The following is a 19,681-nucleotide window of genomic DNA, read 5'->3' as shown; positions in this document are numbered from 1 at the left end:
AATTCAAGGTGCTGGTTATCACCTACAAAGCCCTTAACGGCTTGGGACCTGGATACCTAAAGGAACGCCTTCTTCCATATTTGCCCTCCCGCCCCCTCAGATCGGTGGCAGAGGCCCTTCTCCGGGAGCCCTCCGTGAAAGACATTAGGAGGGTGAGTACCCGGAGGAGGGCTTTCTCTGCGGTGGCGCCCCGCCTATGGAATGCGCTCCCCAGAGAGGTCCGCCTGGTGCCTTCGTTATTTGTTTTTCGGCACCAGGCCAAGACCTTTTAATTTAAACACTATTTTAACAATTTTTAATATCATCTATAGGTTTTTTAATTTGCAGCCAGGGTGAATCTGGATTTTATGTGCTCTATTCGTATCGTGTTTATTTATTGCATGTAAGCCGTCCTGAGGCTCATGCAAATCGGACGACATACAAAAATTCTAAATAAATAAATAAACACCCTTCATTTGCACCTCCAGTGTGTTTGAGCTTCAAGCCCTTATCGCCTGCCCCTGAGCCCCGGGAGCTGCATTTCAGCCTATCAGAATGGGGAGGAAATGCACAAAACCTGGCAAACCAAACCAGGTATGCAAGGACAGGTGTGAAACCGAAGAGAGCCAGATGGGGGCCACGGCCTGCAAGAGTCTGCTTGCGCTTTGTACGTCAGGACAGGAACTATTTGCGCTTTGTACGTCAGGACAGGAACTATGACAGAGGACGTCAGAGTTGGTCAACACCAGAACGCTGGTAATTCTGCAAACTCCAGGTTGCAAAAAGATCAAGGCTCTTATGTGGGACCACAAAAACTTTTATCTTTAACTTGTCTGCAAAGTGCGTAAGGGCCTTGCAGAACAATTCTATGCCTGTGCACCCAGAGGCAAGTGAGGAAGAGGCTGCTGATGGCCATGCCAGGAAGGGCCCTCATCCATGGCAGCGTTGAAGACCATTTCATGGTGCTCCATGGCGATTAACTGATTTTGGGGGTGGAGCTCAGCACCATGGGTAGCCCCTATAAAGCTCAATATAAAAGCTGCAAGGGATGGGAAGCCCCAGTGTCCTGGGTGTCGTCAGCCTGCCCTGGGAGAGCCACACTGACATCAATGGGCCTTTCTTCCCAAATGAGCAAGCACGAAGCCGGAGGTCTCTCAAGGTTACCATTACACAGGTGCTGGTTATGCAGCGCATAAAGGAGGAGGCACGCATGCAGCCGGCTGGCATGACCTGGGATTCACTTGGCCTGAAAGCTGAATGGGGAAGGAGCGGGCAGGAAGGGCATGAGGCAAAGCGAGGCCTGCGCTTCATGCTGCAGAGGCTGGAAGGGGGCAGTCAAGTACCCAGCGACAGAGGAGAGCCAGCAGGCTTGTCCCACGTGCCCTGGGCTAGCCGGCTACCTGGAGTGACCATGAGGGCTACCTGTCCCCCCATCAGGGCTGAAGAAAGAACGGACAGGCCAGCTGGCTTGCATGCACCGAACGAGGAAGCACCCCCTGTTTCTGGCAGCACAGTGCTTTGGGCCGGCCCCTCACGGGTCCCCTCTTACCTCCCGGTGTCCGTGGCGGGCTTTTTCCAAGATTCGCAAGGTATAATTGGTTCTCTGGCCCTTGCTGTTGAATTCCACGCGCCCCGTCAGCCCGTCATACTCTACCTGGCCGGGGATGGAGAGACAGAGATGGGGGTTGGAAGGGGGAAATGAGACAGGAAGGGGAACAGAAGCAGAAGGAGAAAGAGTGAGGCATGATCCGCACCCGGGTGAAGGCCAGAGGGATGCCTAAGGATGCATTTCCGCGTCCCCTGCATCGGGGGCAGGCAGCCTGGGGTCCTCAAGGCATTTTGAACTAAACCTCCTACCAGAGCCGGGCATGGTGTAGCCAGCATGGCTAGAATGATCGACTGGGACCCAGCAGATCGAGGTTCCAGTCCCCACTGAGGCATGAAGCTCACCAGGTGACTTTGGGCCTGTCATACACCCTCACCTTAATCTACCTCACAGGGCTGTTGTGAGGATAAAACTGAGGATGGGAACTATTTTAGGTGTCTTTTGGTTCATTGCAAGGGAAAAAAGGTGACACATAAATGTAATATAACTATAATGTAATATAATTATAACTAACATCAACCAGCATAATCATAATCATGACCACGACCATGATCATGATAGGTTCAGTTGATGGGAGCTGTAGTCCAAATTTTCTGGAGGGACTCAGGCTGCCAACCGCTACCCCAGATTCATCCCGTCCTACGTCCGAACTTTGGGTTCCTGTGTGTACGTCACTTTAGGGCATCCACACACCGGCAGGAGACATATGAAAGAGTTACCAGAGATGCAACATGCGTATTTCCCTTAAAAATTGTTTTGCCCCAACCCCTAACATTAACTGAGCCTCCCCTGGTTAAATGGCTGAGTAGCTGTGATGTCAAGGAAGCCCAGAAATGAACACTGGCAGAGCCGTAACTTCAGCTGATCAGAAGTTGGACGGATGTCATGACAGCTGGAAGCAGGTACATGACTCAGGGCAGCTTCTCAGCACCAAGGGCCACCTCACAGAAGCAGCTGTGTGCTGCTAGCCAGAATGGTACGGAAAGTCCAGGAGAGGCCATCACAGCCCTCGCCGCCGTGAACAAAGGAGGCAAGCGGCTGTAATGATGGAGGGGAAAATGCAGGCATTTAGTTAAGAGTTTTTGAGAAGTCTGGCCATCTGCACGGCCCATTAGCTCCCTACTGAGGAGCAGAAGTCTAACGTGGGGAAGCTAATCAGCGTGCGACACTCTCTTCCACAGGACTGATGTGTTTCCTCGAGCCACCCATATGCGGCTCTCGTATTTTTCCCAACCCTGAGCCAATGTTTGAGTGTGTTTGGGAGCAACCTCATCAGCACACACTTCAGACTCAGCCAGGACACTTCCTCATGAGTAAATGGCTACCTAGTATAAAAGGAACGTCCCCGGGCATATCTCACCATGCGCAGGTAGTTCATCAGGCTGGTCCCGTGCTGCCAGATGTTGGCGGAGGTGCAGGCCAGGGGTCTGACCCCGATCTCCTGGCTGCGGTTCAGCTCCCGCACAGCGCTCACCACCACGTGGACCGCGTCGAACATCAGCGCCGCTGACAGCTGGAGATGGGCACAGAGAAGTCAGCCAGGGCTAAAAGGCACATACACAGAGAGACGGGACTGCACTGCCTTCCTTCCTTCCTTCCTGTTAAGGGGAGTCTGGCAAATGATGCCCATTTGGATACCCCAGGTCCAGAGGCAATGCATTAATTGGCTATAAACTATCCCGAGACATCTAAGTATGGGATGGTATAGAAAAGTTTCAAATGAATAAATAAAAATAAATCTCCGAGCACTAGTTGGAGAAGAGATGGTGCCTGGATGCAGGTCTTGGGAACAGCAGCAGTGTCCCTACAGGCATCTAGAACCTGGAGCCAGAACCTGGAGCAAAGAGACCTTGGGCTTGATCCCGTACAGCTCCCCCATTTTCTTGGGTCTATTCCTGCAGTGAGTACCACTAAATTAGATCAACCGATACCTGTGGCACCAGACAAGCACCTCCAAGTGAGCAGCCAGAGATGCTGATGAAATGAAAAACAGTCTGGATTTCTCTCCTTCATTTCTCTCTTTCTGGCTGATGAGCTACAAATTATTAATGTTGGTGGTGGTACAAACATTCAACAGGGTGACTATTAGAATGTTTGCAACCCATTTTGAGTCCGCTGGAGGCCCATTCAAGTCCTGATTAGGCTCATCTCTGCAGCAGGTTTAATCTACCTACCCAAATCAACAAAGACATCATTTCTGCTGATTTCAATAGGTTAATGAGGCCACGTGCCTGGATACAGCCAGCGGGAACCATTAGCTCCTACTGAAGACCGGCTGATTGCCCCAGGTCTTCAGGAGGGGTTGATGGCTGCCCCCCAAGCAGCCCTTCTTAGATAAACAACCTCTTTCAAACTCTCCCTTTCAAAATCAGTAGAGCTATCCTAGCCCCCTCCATTTCAAGAAGCAAAGTGCGAAGTGCCCATGTTGGCGTGCTCATGGTCTAGGATGCCTGAGCACTCCTGTCAAAGCCCCCAGAGGTTTCATGAGAGCTCCCAAACGGTGCTCAGCAACCCCGATGGTTGCCGAAGGAAGGCATGTTAAGCATGCTCTGCAGTCGGGGCAGCTGCTCGAAAAGCCTGCGGCACCTCAGCGAGGTTAATTCGTTCACAAAGTTGAAGGCATTGCTTCTTAAGACATGGACATGCAGGCTGCAGCCCACAGAAGTTGCTCTTCCAGCCAAGAGATGCTCAGACTTCCCTGTGGGCCTTGTCCACTCCCATCTCCAAGCCCTGCCTTTGGGCCAAAAGGCCACTGGAGCAAGAGGAGGGCAGAGCATAAGCAAAGTCGAGCCCCCAATCAGCTCTGCTTCACTGGTCCACCTCCCAGGTGGAGGATCCAAGAGGTAATCAAGGAGGTGAAGCCATGGCCATGTTTGACCTGACCGCATTCACCCACCTGGGTTTTGTGACCACCCGTATTTCTGATGCACACCTGCTCCTTCGCGCTGGCTTGCCACACTTACCGCAGGCCCAGGGTAAGGGCTGAGCTCACAGTTCTCCCGCCAGGACATGTTGAGGCTACGGACAAACTCCATGTAGAAGGGGTGGCTGGTATTAAACATGGAGAAGCCCAGGACATTGGAGTGGTCATCCACAATCCCGTCCAAATGCAAGATTGGGAAGTCCTGTGGAGGATGGTTAGAAGCAGAGTGTTAAAGCACGGACAAGGCGCTCTCTGCACTCAATCCTAACTGGGCGCAGTTGAGAGTTCACAGAAGAGGAGGCAGAGGAGCCAGGCAAGGTCAGAAGGTGCCCGAAAGGATCGGACCACAGCTACACCTGGCGGGCTGTTATTAAAGCTGGATCGGGAGAATGGAGGAGCTTTGCTCACAGTTGTCGTTTCCCCATCAGTTCCGCAGCTTTAGCTCTTTAAGTAGGGGATTTATTTCCTGCCTTCTCCACAAGTCCTTTGAAGGAACCATGTGGGAAAGCTTAAGAGTGGCTTGGCCAGTTTAGCTTCAGAACAACCCTGTGAGGTAGAGAAGGCTGAGAGACAGAGCATGTGGGTGGATGAACCGTATAATCAACGCGGCAGAGTACGGAGTGAACCCAGGTGTCCGGCTCTCTGGCTCTCTAGCCACCAGTTACTGAACCCAAGATCTTCTTCCCATCTTCCTAGGCCTGCACTACAAATCCCATCTCAGCAAAACAAATGCCTAATGTATTACATGGCCCAAATGGCAGATAGTCCAAGACACAAGTAGCATATTTATTCTTAATTATCATTCTGTGATTGAGAAAGTAATTCAGGTGTTAGTGTATTTTGACACCAAACTGAATGCCTAACTCAACAAGTGCCTCTAATTTCACAGCTGCACAAGCTGCATGCTAATATTTCAAATTGGTATACATACAAAATTCAAAATGGAGATGTGAAGATAAAACAGAACTAAAAGGGAAATGGAAATTAACAATTCTTCCTTAGACCTGAAAAAAATTTCAGGGGACTGAGGCCAGGATAAGTATTTTCAATGCTGCTCCCTCCCTGAAGACCATTCCGAATGAAGCCAATGCTTCCTGCTCTCGCTCTAAATTGTCTTTGTGGCTTCATGACACAGCCAAATCAGATACAGACCAATCCAGTGTGTTTATAATTTGATTTGTAATTAATTCACTGGGGTCAGAAAAGGAGGGCAAACAAGGGATGCCAAATGGTGCCAAAGCAGTAGCAGAGAAGGAAAAATACAGCTGCAAAACGTAAAGGACAAACACAGTAAAAGCCTCATCTAATGAAATTCAGCAGAACAGTGGGGAACATAACTTTAAAACAGTTTTAAAAAATTACTCATGTCACATAGCCACTGCAAGATTTAATGGATTTATGATTTATCTCTTAATAAATGCAGGCACTGAGGACAAACATATGTTGACTATTTACATATATTTTGGGAATCTCAGAAAATTAAAATATATAGATGCCCAATGTAATTGAGCAAATTACAGTACAAACTCCTAGATGATCCTTGGAGTATTTTGTTTGAAAGGATGTGCAGATAGTAATGATTCAGAAATTGTTATTACTCTGCTTACAGCTGCAAGCTACATTTTAAGAAAGACTTGCACCTTCATTATCTGACTGTTTTCTTCAGAACCCAGGGATACAGCCATTATAACAAAACATTTTAGTTATGCACAGGCTACAGGAAGCTAAATGGAGGATATGAAGTTTGTGCAAAAACAGAAACTATACTATAACTTGGATTCAAACTTGAGAGAGCAGCCCTCATGTGGCCTTGTGAAAAGAACGCAGTGAACTGTTTCAGTGCTTACAAAGGTTTGGGGCCTCACTCAGGCCAGGATAGGATACAGAGCAGTTTCCTTTTTTAAATTTCTGCAGCCTGATTTTTAAAAATCCCCTACCCTTCCACTGAAAATATGGAGAGGAGATTAACTATGCCAGCCCCTGGCTGGTGTACTCAATTTTTTTTACATAATGCAGTTAATTATTGTACATTCATTTGGTCTGGGTGCAGAACTGAGATCCCAGTTGCACCCAAAGAGCCGTGCCTTTTCACCTGTATGGCTCCTATGCGGTACTTATAGCAAAATAACACAATTACACAAGTAGGAAAATGTGTTATTTTGCTTTCAGAAATAATACCCTATTTTCCCTGCTTAATTAAAACAAAAACAAAACTGGGAAAGAGTTCTTTAAAAACAGAAGCGAAACTGGAGAAATCACAAGCGCACCATAATTATGCATCTGGCAGACGCTGCATTTCTAATACTTGGTAACAAAGCAGTTATTGTGTATAATGCAATACACAATATTTTGTATTATATTATACTGTGTATAACACACAGTAATGCTGATAGTATTACTGAAGGGCTCCAGACTGGAGAAGGCGCCCCATCTCCTTACTCAGGAGTAAGCCTCATTGCTCTCAATAGGACAACTGAGTGGGCATACAGAAGGAGATTGCATTGCAAATACTTCCTTAATTCCGATTATCTACCTTTTTTTTTTTCTTAATGTGTTTGGATATTGTCACTGGTCTTATTATGCCCTGATCGTTTAAAGTTCTGGTATGAACATTCCAAGGAATATTGCTAATGTTAATGACACTGATTTCTTTTATGTATCAGTGGGTTTATGCCTGTTCTATTCCTGTGTGTGCTTTTCCTTTTTCTACTATCTGCCATAATAATTATCATGATGATAATGACGACGACGACAAGAACAAGAAATAAATACCAGCTCTCCTGAAAAATGAAATGTGTGGCTTTTGGGATTCCCCTCTCAGTCTAACTTACCTCACAGGGTTGTTGTGAGGATTAAGGTTATAAGGAAGCACCTCTGAAGGAAAAGAGGCAGGATATAAATATAACGAAGAAAGAAACATTTGTTTTCACAAGCAAAAGCTAAAAAGGTATAGTATACCCATTTCAGCCTCCCCCAACCTGGTGAGTTTGGACTGCAGCTCCTATTCTTCCTAAACAGCAAGAGCTATGCAGCTGGGGATGATGGAACTGCAGGCCAACACACCAGGTTGGAGAAGGCTGCTCTTTTGCTTCCAGCTGGAATAATTTTTCTTTCCATTTCAGCAGAAGCTATAATACACCTTTCTACTGCACTTGAGCAAAATTTGGAGGTGTAACGAGGGGGGCAGGTAAGATTCTGTTCTCTAAGAGCTGCTGGGGAAAGCGGAGGAGATGACCGGCAACCCCAGGTTTAGACCGTTGTGTAACTGTGGACAGATGGCTGGAGGATGGAGCAGAGGATCCCGAGTGAAGGATTCATAAAGAGGGATGGTAGCCCAAACCGGTAGCAAAGCTCCGGCATTTCCTTAAAGAAGGATCCTCCTCATCCTTAACGTGAAACTCCAGACAGTTGTACTCCACAAGGGTAAACTCAAAGAGATAAAGCTGAAAAACTCCTTGTCTTATAGGTCAGCCTCCACTCAAAGGGAATATATTGTAACCTTCCAGTGACAAGATTCTGCACAAAACTCAGAACTGCACACCTGAGAATCGCAGCTTTTGTTTAAAAAAAAACACACACACACAAAGCAGGTTTCTAGTCCTCACTGTGTGTCTGCAGTGTTTCAATATCTGAGGGTAATTCCAAGTGAAATTTGGATTACGATAGGGTGGCTAAGCAACATTTCTAGTGGTTAGGAAATGGGGTTGCAGACCTCTACCAACCTGTTTGCCTCTCCCCACAAGGTGCAGAGCGGCCATAGAAATAAGGGCACTTCTGCCTTGTTTATTCAGGTTATAGGATTCAAGTCAGTTTGGCAAAATGTGCTTTCTATTGGGACAATATTCACGCATTTCCCCCTTCATAGCGCACAGAGCTGTGGCAACCTCTATTGTCCCTCGGGTCCTTCTTTGAGGACGCTTTTCTGTGGACACCAGCTGCAGGGTATCTGGGCAAGGCCCGCTCTCCAGAGGCACCTCAGTTCTGAAGGACAAACCACACTGCCCCACAGCTGCCAGACTGGGGCTCCCTCTCCCATTCTTACATTTTAGGTGCCCGATAAAAACGATTCTGCTTTCCTGAGGCATCTCACAATCTGGTGCTACACTCTTTATTTATTTATTATTATTTATTTAGGATTTTTTGTATGCCGTCCCATTTGCATGAGCTTCTGGACGGCTTACATACAATAAATAAATGCAATACAAATCGTGAACATAAAATCCAGATTCACCCTGGCTGCAATTTAAAAAACCTATAGATGATATTAAAAATTGTTGAAATATTGTTGAAATAAAAAGGTCTTAGCCTGGCGCCAAAAAACAAATAACAACGGCGCCAGGCGGACCTCTCTGGGGAGCACATTCCATAGGTGGGGCGCCACCGCAGAGAAGGCCCTCCTCCGGGTACTTTGCCTCCTAATGTCTTTCACGGAGGGCTCCTGGAGGAGGGCCTCTTTGCTGTTTAATCTGGAGTGGGTAATCTTAATTGCTGCAAGCCCATGAAGCAGCGAAGGAAAAGGGCCGTGTCAAGGGCCCTACCTGTAAGTAAAGTGAAGCAGGTCCCTCGGGCAGGTGATGCTAGGGCAGGGGGCAGGGCACCACGGCCAGGTGTTGGAGGAGATGGCGGCACCTGGCTCCCCGGTGGATGCTAAGCTACTCTGCTTCCTGCAGAACAGTGGAGGGCTCTGGCTTGACCCCAGGGCCGGCTTCCCTGCACGGAAGGGGAAGGTCCCTTCTCGCCCTTTGCCTCCGGCAGCAAAAATTCCCTGGGCCGATCCTGGGAAGTGAGAGGAGCAGTGAAGGAGGCCTTCCGACAGGAGGGGAAGGTGGGGGCTGGGAGTGGAAAGTCAGAGCAGGGATGCTGGAAACTTTTACGAAGCTATTTTTGCATTACAAGCTGCTTTGTGGATGTGGAGCTGGAGAGGTGGGATACTTCTGTTTTAACTGATGCATGAATGGAAGGAAGGAAGGAAGGAAGGAAGGAAGGAAGGAAGGAAGGAAGGAAGGAGACAATGACATTTGGGTTCAAGCTATTCAGGGTAGAGCTTTGAGGAAGCAGCTATTTCACCAAAGCAGGGGGGCCTTCCACTTTTTTGTCTGCCCCCATCCAGTGCAGCCAGGGAGGGAAACACCAATACAACTCATTCGTTTACAATGCCAAATCCAACCCCTCTGGGGTCCTACTCCAGCCCTCTAGTTTCCCCAAATGGCCTCCCCTTCTCCCCCTATGACCAGACATGGTGTAAAACCCAGCTTTTTCAAAGGATTTTTCTCCCATTCTAAAATGCTGAAATGAGTCTCCCAAAACTTTAGTTGCTATGAAGAGCTTCCAGCTATCACATGCTGGCTTTTGGGGTGTGTTTGACCCTCTCCTCTTTGCTCCCCCCCCCCCGACTTCCCCCAAATTGAATTTCTCCCTTTGATCAGAAGAGATACAGCAGTCCTGATTCATATTCTGCTTTTTCATATGAATTGGTGCATAACAGAATATTTGATGCTGCGGAATATATAAAGTGAGGGCAAAAAACCCCAACAAAAACCCATTTATACTACGAAGTCAAATTGTGGAAGCACCTGATGGGCAAAGCAGCCCTCACAATTTAATGATCTCAAGGTTGTGGTCAGGAGAGCAATTTTTTTTACCCAGGATTCAAGTTCGGTAAGGTAAGGATTGCCCAAAGCCAGACAGAAGCATTTGGCTGGCGGATCCGGTCCTCACATGGCTGGTTGGCTGCCCATCCCTGTGCTTTCACCTTGAAGTGAAATTTATTTTTAAAAAGCACACAAAGAAACTGACCCTTTGAAAGGCTGTGCTGAGCATCCGAGTGCTCTGAGAAGGAGACACACATCAAAAAAGAAAACATGCCCTCGAGCCGGATTTCAATGGCAGGGTCACCTTTCGTCACTGCTAAAACAGCTGCTGAACCAGATCCAAGGCTTCGCTTCAGCCCTGGACATGGAGTCTGTTTCTGGAGCGAGGGCCAGGCTTCCGACCGCGGGGACAGAACGGGGGGTGGGTTTTGCTGCTGAAAGCAAGAGGCCCTCACCCAGTGCCCCCTCTTGGCGCCCTGGCATGTCGCCCGTGCCCCCACAGCTTGCTTTGGGAGCTAGGAGGAAAATGAGGGGAAGGGGGCTGCCTTCTTGGAGGGCACTGCTTCTCGTTAGGGGCTGCAGCTCGGGGTGGGGAGGCCCCACTGCAATCCAGGTGCTGCCAGTCAGTGTGGGCAACACTGGCCTAGATGGGGCCAAAATTCTGGCCAGGGACAGGGCAGCTTCCCCTGCTGCTGTCCCCTACCCTGGCTGAGGCCAAGCAGCTGTTCTGGGAAAGCTGCCCAGCGGGCCCTCCAGCCCAGTCCTGCTGGTTCAGGCCAGCTGACCCACTGCTGAGCCGTCCTCCCCACTGCGCATGGAGGGTGGGGGCCACAGACACACTTGCACCCCCTGCATGGCATCAGCGCCGTTCCAGTACTAACCATGGTTGTCAGGATGTATTTGTAGAAGGCAGATGTCATCCCCAGCTCCGAAGCCTGGAAAAAGGAGAATTATTAGTGTTCATTAGCTCCCTATCCCACTTTTTTCTTCTAAAGAACCCAAAGCGGCTCATGGCATTCTCCAACTTCTACCACAACAACAACCCTGTGAGGTAGGCTGAGCCAAGAGTCACCCAGTGGGCTCCATGGCTAAGTGGGGACTAGAACCCCGATCGCCTGAGTCCTAGTCCTGCACTCTTCACCACAACACCACAGTGGTTCTCACTGAATCGAAGGGCGAATCAATGCGAGGACCTTGCAAGCCCTCAGGCACTTCTGCACGTGCTCAGAAGTAATATTTGAAAATCCAACCAGCCCACATGATGCTGCACGGAAGGAGGCTGGTAAGAACATGGCTATGAGGTTCAGTGATCCACCCAGAGGTCCCTCTTGCTGCAGGGGTGTCCTGTGTGGCCCCGAACACACAAGGAACCCTTCCGACGGGGACGGGCCTTTCTAACCAGAATGCAGGATTCTGCCCCACTGTCTAGAAAAGCTCTCCGAGGGACTGAGTACTCCTGGGGCGTTCCGGCAAAAGGCAGGGGCTTTTTAAGCAGAATTAAGAGTTCTTTGCACAATCCTGGTTAAGGAATGCTGCTGCCTCCTGGGTTAATGTAACCAACAAAATACAGAATTCCAAAAGCGATTGTATGTGTCTGGCACTTTCCACCCCAAAATCACTGTTTAGCATTTCTCCAATGAGAATTGCAAGTCCATCTAACAAAGTGTCCAGAGCACTCTGTCCATCTCAGTTTCTCTCTGCATCTTGAATTAATTTGCTTGGGATGCTGAGACTTTTGGTGGTTAGTTTTGAATTAAAATGCATGCGCATTTTAAGCACATTTCTCCCAATAAATGCATCCTTGACTAATAGTGTTTGCAAGCAATTCTCCTCATATAAAGCATTTTGGAACTGCGGGTTCCTAAATATATGCATCTTTGTACAGGTTTGTTGATCCGAAAACTCTGCTGCAAAATTTGGAGTTGTGTGAATCGCAAAAGATAACTGAGTTTCGATCCACACAGAGAGACTTGGGAAAGTTAGGATTAAAATATGTATTGTACGATCTCCCATCCATAGACACAAGTTAACTGTCACCCTTCCCATCGAGAGCAATCTGGGACTGAAGCTGCTGCAACCTCGTCCCATCAGTACAGGGCCCCGTTCCTCACCTTCTTGAGGATGAGATAAGAAATGGAAGCGTTGGCATCGATGATGATGGTAGAGATCTTGTCGTCGCGGATCTCCTTGAGCAGCGGAGTTGGGTCGTTGGTGTCATCCAGCATTCGGATCGACAGGGTCTCCTTGGAGATGAGAAACTGCCGCACCAGCTCCTCCAACCGCAGCAGGCCTGGTGGGTGGGATCCGGAAAGGAACAGGGGGTTACGCCAACTGTTTGTTCAAGCCAGAGCCCAGCCCAATAAGCTGGCTTCAGTGCCTGGGACTTGGCCTGGAATAGTTCAGCCAGGACAAAAAAGGCATTATGCAGATATAAAAGGAGAAGTCCTCCCCTTATATAACTTTCTGCATCCATTCCTATTAGCACCGAGGCTCTGCTTTGCATCCGCAGGGCCTTTGCTGTGGTAGCCCCAATAGTCCAGAGTGGGTTTTCTGGTCTCACCGCCCAGCATTCACCCTTGTGGAAATATACAGGAGCTCTTTCTTTCCTTGCAGCTACTCTCTTTACAAATGCCTGGGCCAAGCCAGACGTGGTGTTAAATGGATTTTCACAAATAATACATCTTTTTTTCTGTCTTCTGACAAAATGCTGGCAGGGTAGCCAAGGACAACCAGGATCCCAGCTTTGCAGTGTGGGATTAATCCTCACTGAGGTCCCCTGGTGAAAGTTACTTGCATATGAATCGGAAAGAACACTGGGGGAAGCGGGGAGTCCTCTCTGTGCAAACAGCATCTTTTTATCAGGATCATCGCAGGGGAGAAAGTAGTCAAACTCCCCCTCCCTGTTTAAAGCAATCCCAATAATGCTCACGATCAGCAGCTACTATTTGTATTTTTTGGATTTAAAAATAAGAAATACGCGTGTTCAATGCAGAAACACACTGAACATCATGTCTTCTTTGACCATTAATGTAATAAGAGATGAATACAAATAGAATCACCCAACGATTATACCAGACCTAAACTTTGGGGGAAAAGAAAATTATCACCCAGCTGGCTTATGCATTTACCCCCCCCCCCACACACACACACACACACAATCTACAGAGCTGCAGCGTCTAAAACAACTCATGTGGGAGAGGCAGAATCTGAAAGCTCTTTCAAGTTATGGCTCTACCGCTTTCTTCAGCCATTTTCCTTCTAGTCTTGGGCCTGCTAAGAGCACATGAACTGCAGCAAGACAGTGGGAGTTTTGCAAAATGATTTACTTGGGCTGCAGTCATATTCTCTTTGGGGTTTAACAGGCATATCCTGGGGTAGCATCTGAAAGTTACAAGTGCTCTTTCCATCTATAAGGCAGCAAAGCTGCTGCTCCTCCAGGAAGACTCTCCAGTTCAAAGAGTATGTCTTTCAAGCAGACATGAACGGAGGTCATTACTTTGCATCAGACATCATTAAAAGCATTGCTGACAACCAGGGGATAGATCCAATGCACATTTTTTAAGAAACAGGTTGCCGACTGATCCAGATGCAGACATGCAGGACTGTTACTCTGTGACTTGGATCTCCATGAAACCGGATGGGCCGCTGCCAGGGACGCCACTACAGCAAGGTATCCCCCTCCCGCCACGCACATGCACACACAACCCCAGTTCCCTGTTTCCACGAAAGGGTGCAGCCGTATTTTCTCACACTCAGCCTTGGCACAGATGAGGCTAGCTGAGGGGTAGTTGAAGGACTTGAGAATGCGAGACACAGCCAGGCTGACGTCCTCATTGCTGGGGTACAGGCTGACGGAGGCAAAGCGCAAGTACTGCAGCTTGGGGGTCTCTTCAGGACCCACCTTGACATGGGGGATCTAGGGGAGAAACAAAGTCTTTTGTTTATGACACAGATACTCTTTCCTGCTCCCTCCTCTGCGGCTGAAAAAATGTGGAATTCCTCATTTAGAACAGTTTCTGCAGAATACAAAACTCCAGGATCCTACTAAATGCTACAATTAAGCACATTTATATAATGTTGATTATTTTCCACATGCTTTTGGGATGTCTATAATTATAGTGAATGAGCAACAGAATCTGCTTCTCCCCCTTTCTCATCACTAATTAAAGAGAGTTAACATTTTTTTAAAAAAAGAACAAGGGAGAGTGGAGTTTGAAGTAAAGGTGATGGGAGAAAGTACTGAACATTTATATTTACTTAAAAAAAACCCTTACAGAGTCCCAGCAGTTTCTAAGCTTTAAGCAGATTTTTCTAGGCAGTCATGAGATATAGAAACTTACTTGTCCCTTTAAAAGAGAAGTGCGCATGGTGAGGAAGATATATTCTGTACAGCAGGAAGAATGGGATTCTATTCATTTCCACTTCCCACAGACATGCAGCTGCCTAAATTGCTGGAGCTGAGGCTCCACGTCAGCTGTCAGCCAAGGAAGCTCTGTCGTGTCGTTTGCACATCGGACTCCGGTATAGATTATTAGATTGGAGAACCACTCCTGTGCTAGGGTATATATGTGTTTATTGGGCTGGAGTGCAGAATTAAATTCCATGGCCGCCACTACAAACATGGAGAAATGTCCCAGAAGCAATCGGGCCCAATATTACCGCAATATCAACTGTGGTGCTATTACCTCTTTCTCCCCACAGATGTGGCTGACGATAGATGCGGAGGCTGGGCTGGAGGCTGGGCCCAATACTGACACGACTCCCTTGGGTAGGATCTGACACACTGTGTGAAAAAAAGGAACAGGAAGAAGTCGTGCGAACCAAGCATCGTACACCCAGGCTTGCTCACACTTGTGCGCAGGTGGCGAGTCTCTCAGTGATTTTATGCTCCCTCGTGCTGGGAAGAATAGTACTCATATTCAGCGGGGTGTACCTTGCAGGGTTGTTGTAAAGATTGCCGAAAAACACAATGAAAAGGCTCTCCTGTTGCAACAAGAGCAAGGCACTTTCTGGACCTTAGAAACCAAGGGTGACATTCCTGCTTGTGTGAGGTTGAAAGCAACACATCAGGAGAATGCCAGGTTAGGTGCATGTTAAACACAGTTTGGGGAGGTGGGGTTTAAAAAACACACATATTTAAACAGCCACCCAACTCCCATCCTGAGCTACATCAACCTTTCCCACCGAGATCCCCTGCCTATCACTGCTTTTCACCCCAGAAGCTGCTGCTGGCGAAGGGCCCTCTCCCTCCCGGACCGAAAAGCACCTTGGAAGGATTTTCTTTGGAACGACACCACCAGAGGGAAAGACATTAACGTCCTCCCTTTTTCAAAGTTTTTAAAAGCAGGCACAGATTGCCAAACAATGCATCTAACGTTTGGCCTTGGCAAAATGCATTATGTAATGGGAGCCCACTGGACGGACACATGAAGTCACCACGAAGCTGCGCGCTCTTATTTTAACTGGCTCGGATGACGTTGCTGCGGTCATCCCCCCTCGCACGCAATGCTGCGCTCCCTCCTCCTCCTCCTCCTCTTCCTCCCCCTCCCTGCAGGAGCTTGAGAGATCAAGGCACATCCCCATTTTCACAGGGGCGCGCGCCACGTACTGGTGTCGGTGGTCTCGTACTGGCTGTCCCGCTGCAGTTCGAAGATCTCCACTTCCACGCGGGCTTTGGCAGGCACCTCGATGATGCTGTTGATGTGCTCGCGAGCCAAGGCTAATGCCAGTCGCTCCCCCCGGCCACAAACTGTCTGGTCATCCAAAATGGCAGCTGGCCGTGGGGACAGGGACAGGGGCAGGGCAATGGGGGAGGGGAGAAGAAGACAGACATGAGCCACTGCCTGCCCAGGAAGCCTTCCCATGGAATGCCGTCACTGCCATTGCCAGGTGGGAATTTTTTTCCTGGGCACCAGTGGGCCCCCAAATGGCCGGCCTCCAGAAACGGAACTCTTGTTTGCCACTGGCTTGCCACAGGGCCCAGGGCCCACTGGGCCACCTGCCACCCTGAAGCGCAAAGCCCCTCCCAGCAGACCCCACCCTTCGAGGCAGCACACGGCACCAGGAGATGCTCCTCTTTCCAAAGCACTCCTGTCCCCAGAATCAAGCTCACTAGCTCCATAGAGAGCCAGATTACATGTTTTGCCATAACTACCCTAATGATGGAGCAGAGGTTCATCAGCGGCGATTAGCCGTGACAGCTCAATGGAACCGCCGTCATATGCCGCACGCTTCCAAACGCCAGGCACACAGAGCCAGAAGGAGCACGGCTGTCATGCCCTCCCTGGGAGCGCCCGCAGCCCTGCGCTGCCTCCGCCAGTGATGGCACCGCCGATTTGGCCGTCGCATCTGCGATGTGGGCTTAGCCCACGTTTTCTACAGGGGTGGGAGACAGAATGCCGGCGGGATCTACCGGCAGAGGTGAGCTTGATTCGCAGGGGATTCGTGCGGCTCTTGACTGCCCATCTGTTCAACGACAGGCCTCTTGAGGTCGAAATTCGGCTGTCAATTTGCATTTGGGCAAGCAGGCCATGCCAGAGCGGATGGGTCATGGGGTGTGGCCGGTTATTGGTTTCTCCCCCCTCTCCGAGCCAGCAGAGTGCGCCTGGCTCCATCGGTAGCCCTCAGGAGACTAACAAGAATCAAGCCAAGCCTGCCACCACAACACACTCTGTCCCCAACAAACTCTGTGCCTGAGAATCCCAGTGCCAAGGGGGCCACAGACCACTGACAGAGTGGTCTGGACACTTTGGGGGGCTTTTAACAACACCGGGAACGATGCTTCAACTTTGGGAAACACACCATGGCTGAAAGAAACCCTTCCTCAAGGCCATGGGTGCTCAGGGGGGCTTGCTGAGGGAAAAACAAGCCCCTCCGAAGCAGTCTGGGTTCTGACAACAGGACAACCCACCACTGTTTGCTGTGGGCTGTTGTGTCGTGCAAACCAAGTCAAAGATTCATTTGTTAATTCTCTTTACACCCTGCCTGTCCTTCAGGGAGCTCCAGGCAGCATACATCAAGGTACCCGCAACTGCCTGCAACGTGGCACTTCCCACTGGACTACAACTCCCATTATTCTCCAGGCAGATGAAGACAGAGGGCCCAGCAGGGACCCTGTTGGGAAAGAGGGGCACAGAGGGAAGCAAGATGAAAAGACAAGGCAGCGGCACATGTGCCGGAGTCTGTGGGTTGCTCCTGCTGCCAGCTATGCCCATGACAAGGAACTCAGCTGGTGCCGAGCGGTGCCAAGCTGCAGGGAAGGATCCCCTTTGGGAAGCTGTCCTGGGGCTCTTTCCCCCTCCGCTCGCCAGGCCTTCCTCAGATGAGAGAAGCCAGCATCCCCGGATCAACGCAGCCTCGCAGTCAGAGATGCAACACTCCATCATGCCCTCCCGCCAGCGGAAGTCCGAAAAGTGCAGCAGTGGGGGAGAGGCAGGGACGGAGGTCGGTCTCTGCGCATGGGCGGGGGGGGCCTGCCGCTCCCCACTTCTGTCCGAGGACAAGAATGCTTGTCCCCAAGGGTGCCGTTCCATTTTGGCGGCGGCTCTCCTGCGAGGGCTTTCGTGCAGCCCCACTAAAAGCCTTCCGTTCCCTGCATCCTGCAGCTCTGCCCGTGCTCCGTCCGTGTCCTGATTTATTCCTCCTGCAGCCGCCTGGATGCTCGGATAACGGATGGAGCTGCTGAGCAGACTAGACAGAGCCCCTCCGGAGCCATTCATCACGTCCAGGGTCAGGCTCCCCCCTCGCCGGAGTCTCGGCTCCCTGCCACCACCCGCTCCACCACCTCGGCTTCAGCCACCTTCAGCAGGGGCCCCCATGCGGCCTCGCCCCCCGTGGAAAGTCTCCCTCTTACCCATGCGCAGAGAGGACAGCACCTCTAGGCTCTTGTGGGCGAAGCCGAGAATCAGCAGCAGCAGCAGCGCGGGCAAAGCCGGCATCTTCTACCCCTCCTCATGGAGAAAGTTCGGCCGTGGCCTCCGCGCTGCCACCTGCAGGCGGGGTGGAAAAATACCCCCATGAGAAATTTTCCCAGCACATGGCACGGAACGGAAGATTGGGCCAAAAGTCTCTCCCCCAGAAAATATTCTCTCTCTACAAAAAGAGGGCCCGGATTTCTACAGGTTTGGGGAGCGGGGGGAAGGATGAGAATTGCAGCAGAACTTTCTGCTACCACTTAAGTTCAAGGGGTTTTCATTTTTTCCTTGCTTTTGGTTTTAAAACCACTTTGTTTTCAGAGAGGCAGCAGTAACCCTGCCTCTCTGAAACCCCACAATTCCTGCTAATGGCACTTCCCACAAACTCTGGGAGCAAAAAACAGAAAAAACAGAAATCCCCAGCTGCCTCATGAAGTTAAACAAAGTAAATGGAAGCATTTGCAACAAATAATTGTTCTTCCTTCCCAAGACAGCTAGCCCTGTGTTGCTCCCAGCCACTTAACAGGACTAAAACAATCTCAGACCAATTATAGAAAACAACTGAAGGACCGCAGGTTGTACTATAACCCCCATCATCCTTGACCATTAACCATGGCAGCTTCTGGGAGTGTCACTACACCTGGCAAGCCCTTAATTGCACTGAAGCTGCCAGTGCTGCAATTTCTGCCAGGATCTGCCCCCGATCCTCTTGACTTTGGGCTCTCTGAGTGGTTTGCAACTTCATATTATTTTGCATTTATATCCTGCTTGCCTTCCTCTTTAGAGGGGGCTTAAGCAGCTCCAATTTACGGGGCCCGCAGGTGACTTCATGGCCAAACAGGGACTAGGACCCCAATCTCTCGGGTCCCCAGCCCAGCCCCCTCTCCACCACGCCACTCCGGCTCCCTAATCCACCAGCCCAGTGGAGACTGAGGAGGATGAGGAGGAGGATGGGCTGCAGAAGAGAGGGAGCAGGGCCTGGCCCACCTGCAGCTGGACACCACGCAAGTCGGGTCTCTCCCTGCTTCCCAGCAGTTCATCGCTAGCTTCCCCTTCATTAGCTGATACATTCAACATTCATCCCCCCACCTTCTTGCAAGCTTCTCAGGGAGACATGCAGGGTTTTCCCCCACCCCATTTCACTTCCACAAAAACCCTACAAGCTAGGCTAGAATGAGGGACACCTTCTTGTGTGGGATTTGAACCCCGGTCTCTCTGCTTCTTGGTATCCAAATGCCCGATCGTTCAATCGCACCAGCATTTCATTGCCCTGGACCATCTTCCACCATCGGTTAACCCCTCTCTGTGCACAATGCTTCCAAAGGGCACCGCACCAACACTTCCTGCACCCTGCCTCCTGTCCATTCAGCTGCGCTCTGGCCCCACTGCCCCTCAGTGGCCCTCCCTGCCAGTCCTGACCCTCGGCAGACTTCTCGCACCCTTGGCCACCCACGCATCACACGCGTCCTCGGCACCCGGCAGTGTTCAACCGAGTGACCCCTTGCCCAGTTGCCAACTTGATCTCCGCAAGGATGCGCCTCCGTCTGGCCGCCCGGTCCAGCAGGCCTCACGTGCTGGGCATCCTTCCAGCAGCTGGCGCAGCAGCAGGACCCAATGCCTCCCCCGTTGCATTCGACGCCCATCCTGCGCTGAGCTGAGCCAGCAACAT

General features: G+C 50.1%; 1 protein-coding gene across 1 annotated transcript in view; it reads right to left on the bottom strand.

Moving 5' to 3' along the window:
* Window positions 1–18,036, bottom strand: part of GRIK5 (glutamate ionotropic receptor kainate type subunit 5) — a 35,914-nt gene extending 17,878 nt beyond the window's left edge. The window contains exons 1-9 of the mRNA XM_044435189.1: window positions 17,952–18,036; window positions 15,708–15,872; window positions 14,785–14,882; window positions 13,850–14,015; window positions 12,211–12,389; window positions 10,981–11,034; window positions 4,549–4,710; window positions 2,946–3,098; window positions 1,529–1,633 (exon numbers count right to left, since the gene is read on the bottom strand). Coding sequence (XP_044291124.1) covers window positions 1,529–1,633; window positions 2,946–3,098; window positions 4,549–4,710; window positions 10,981–11,034; window positions 12,211–12,389; window positions 13,850–14,015; window positions 14,785–14,882; window positions 15,708–15,872; window positions 17,952–18,036 — 1,167 coding nt within the window. The remainder of the gene's footprint in view (window positions 1–1,528; window positions 1,634–2,945; window positions 3,099–4,548; window positions 4,711–10,980; window positions 11,035–12,210; window positions 12,390–13,849; window positions 14,016–14,784; window positions 14,883–15,707; window positions 15,873–17,951) is intronic.
* Window positions 18,037–19,681: the final 1,645 nt, after the last annotated feature.

The sequence above is a fragment of the Varanus komodoensis genome, unplaced genomic scaffold (assembly GCF_004798865.1).
Source record: "Varanus komodoensis strain SLA01 unplaced genomic scaffold, ASM479886v1 scaffold29_1, whole genome shotgun sequence".
Classification (NCBI taxonomy): domain Eukaryota; kingdom Metazoa; phylum Chordata; class Lepidosauria; order Squamata; family Varanidae; genus Varanus; species Varanus komodoensis.
This window is presented reverse-complemented; position numbering and strand designations above follow the sequence as displayed.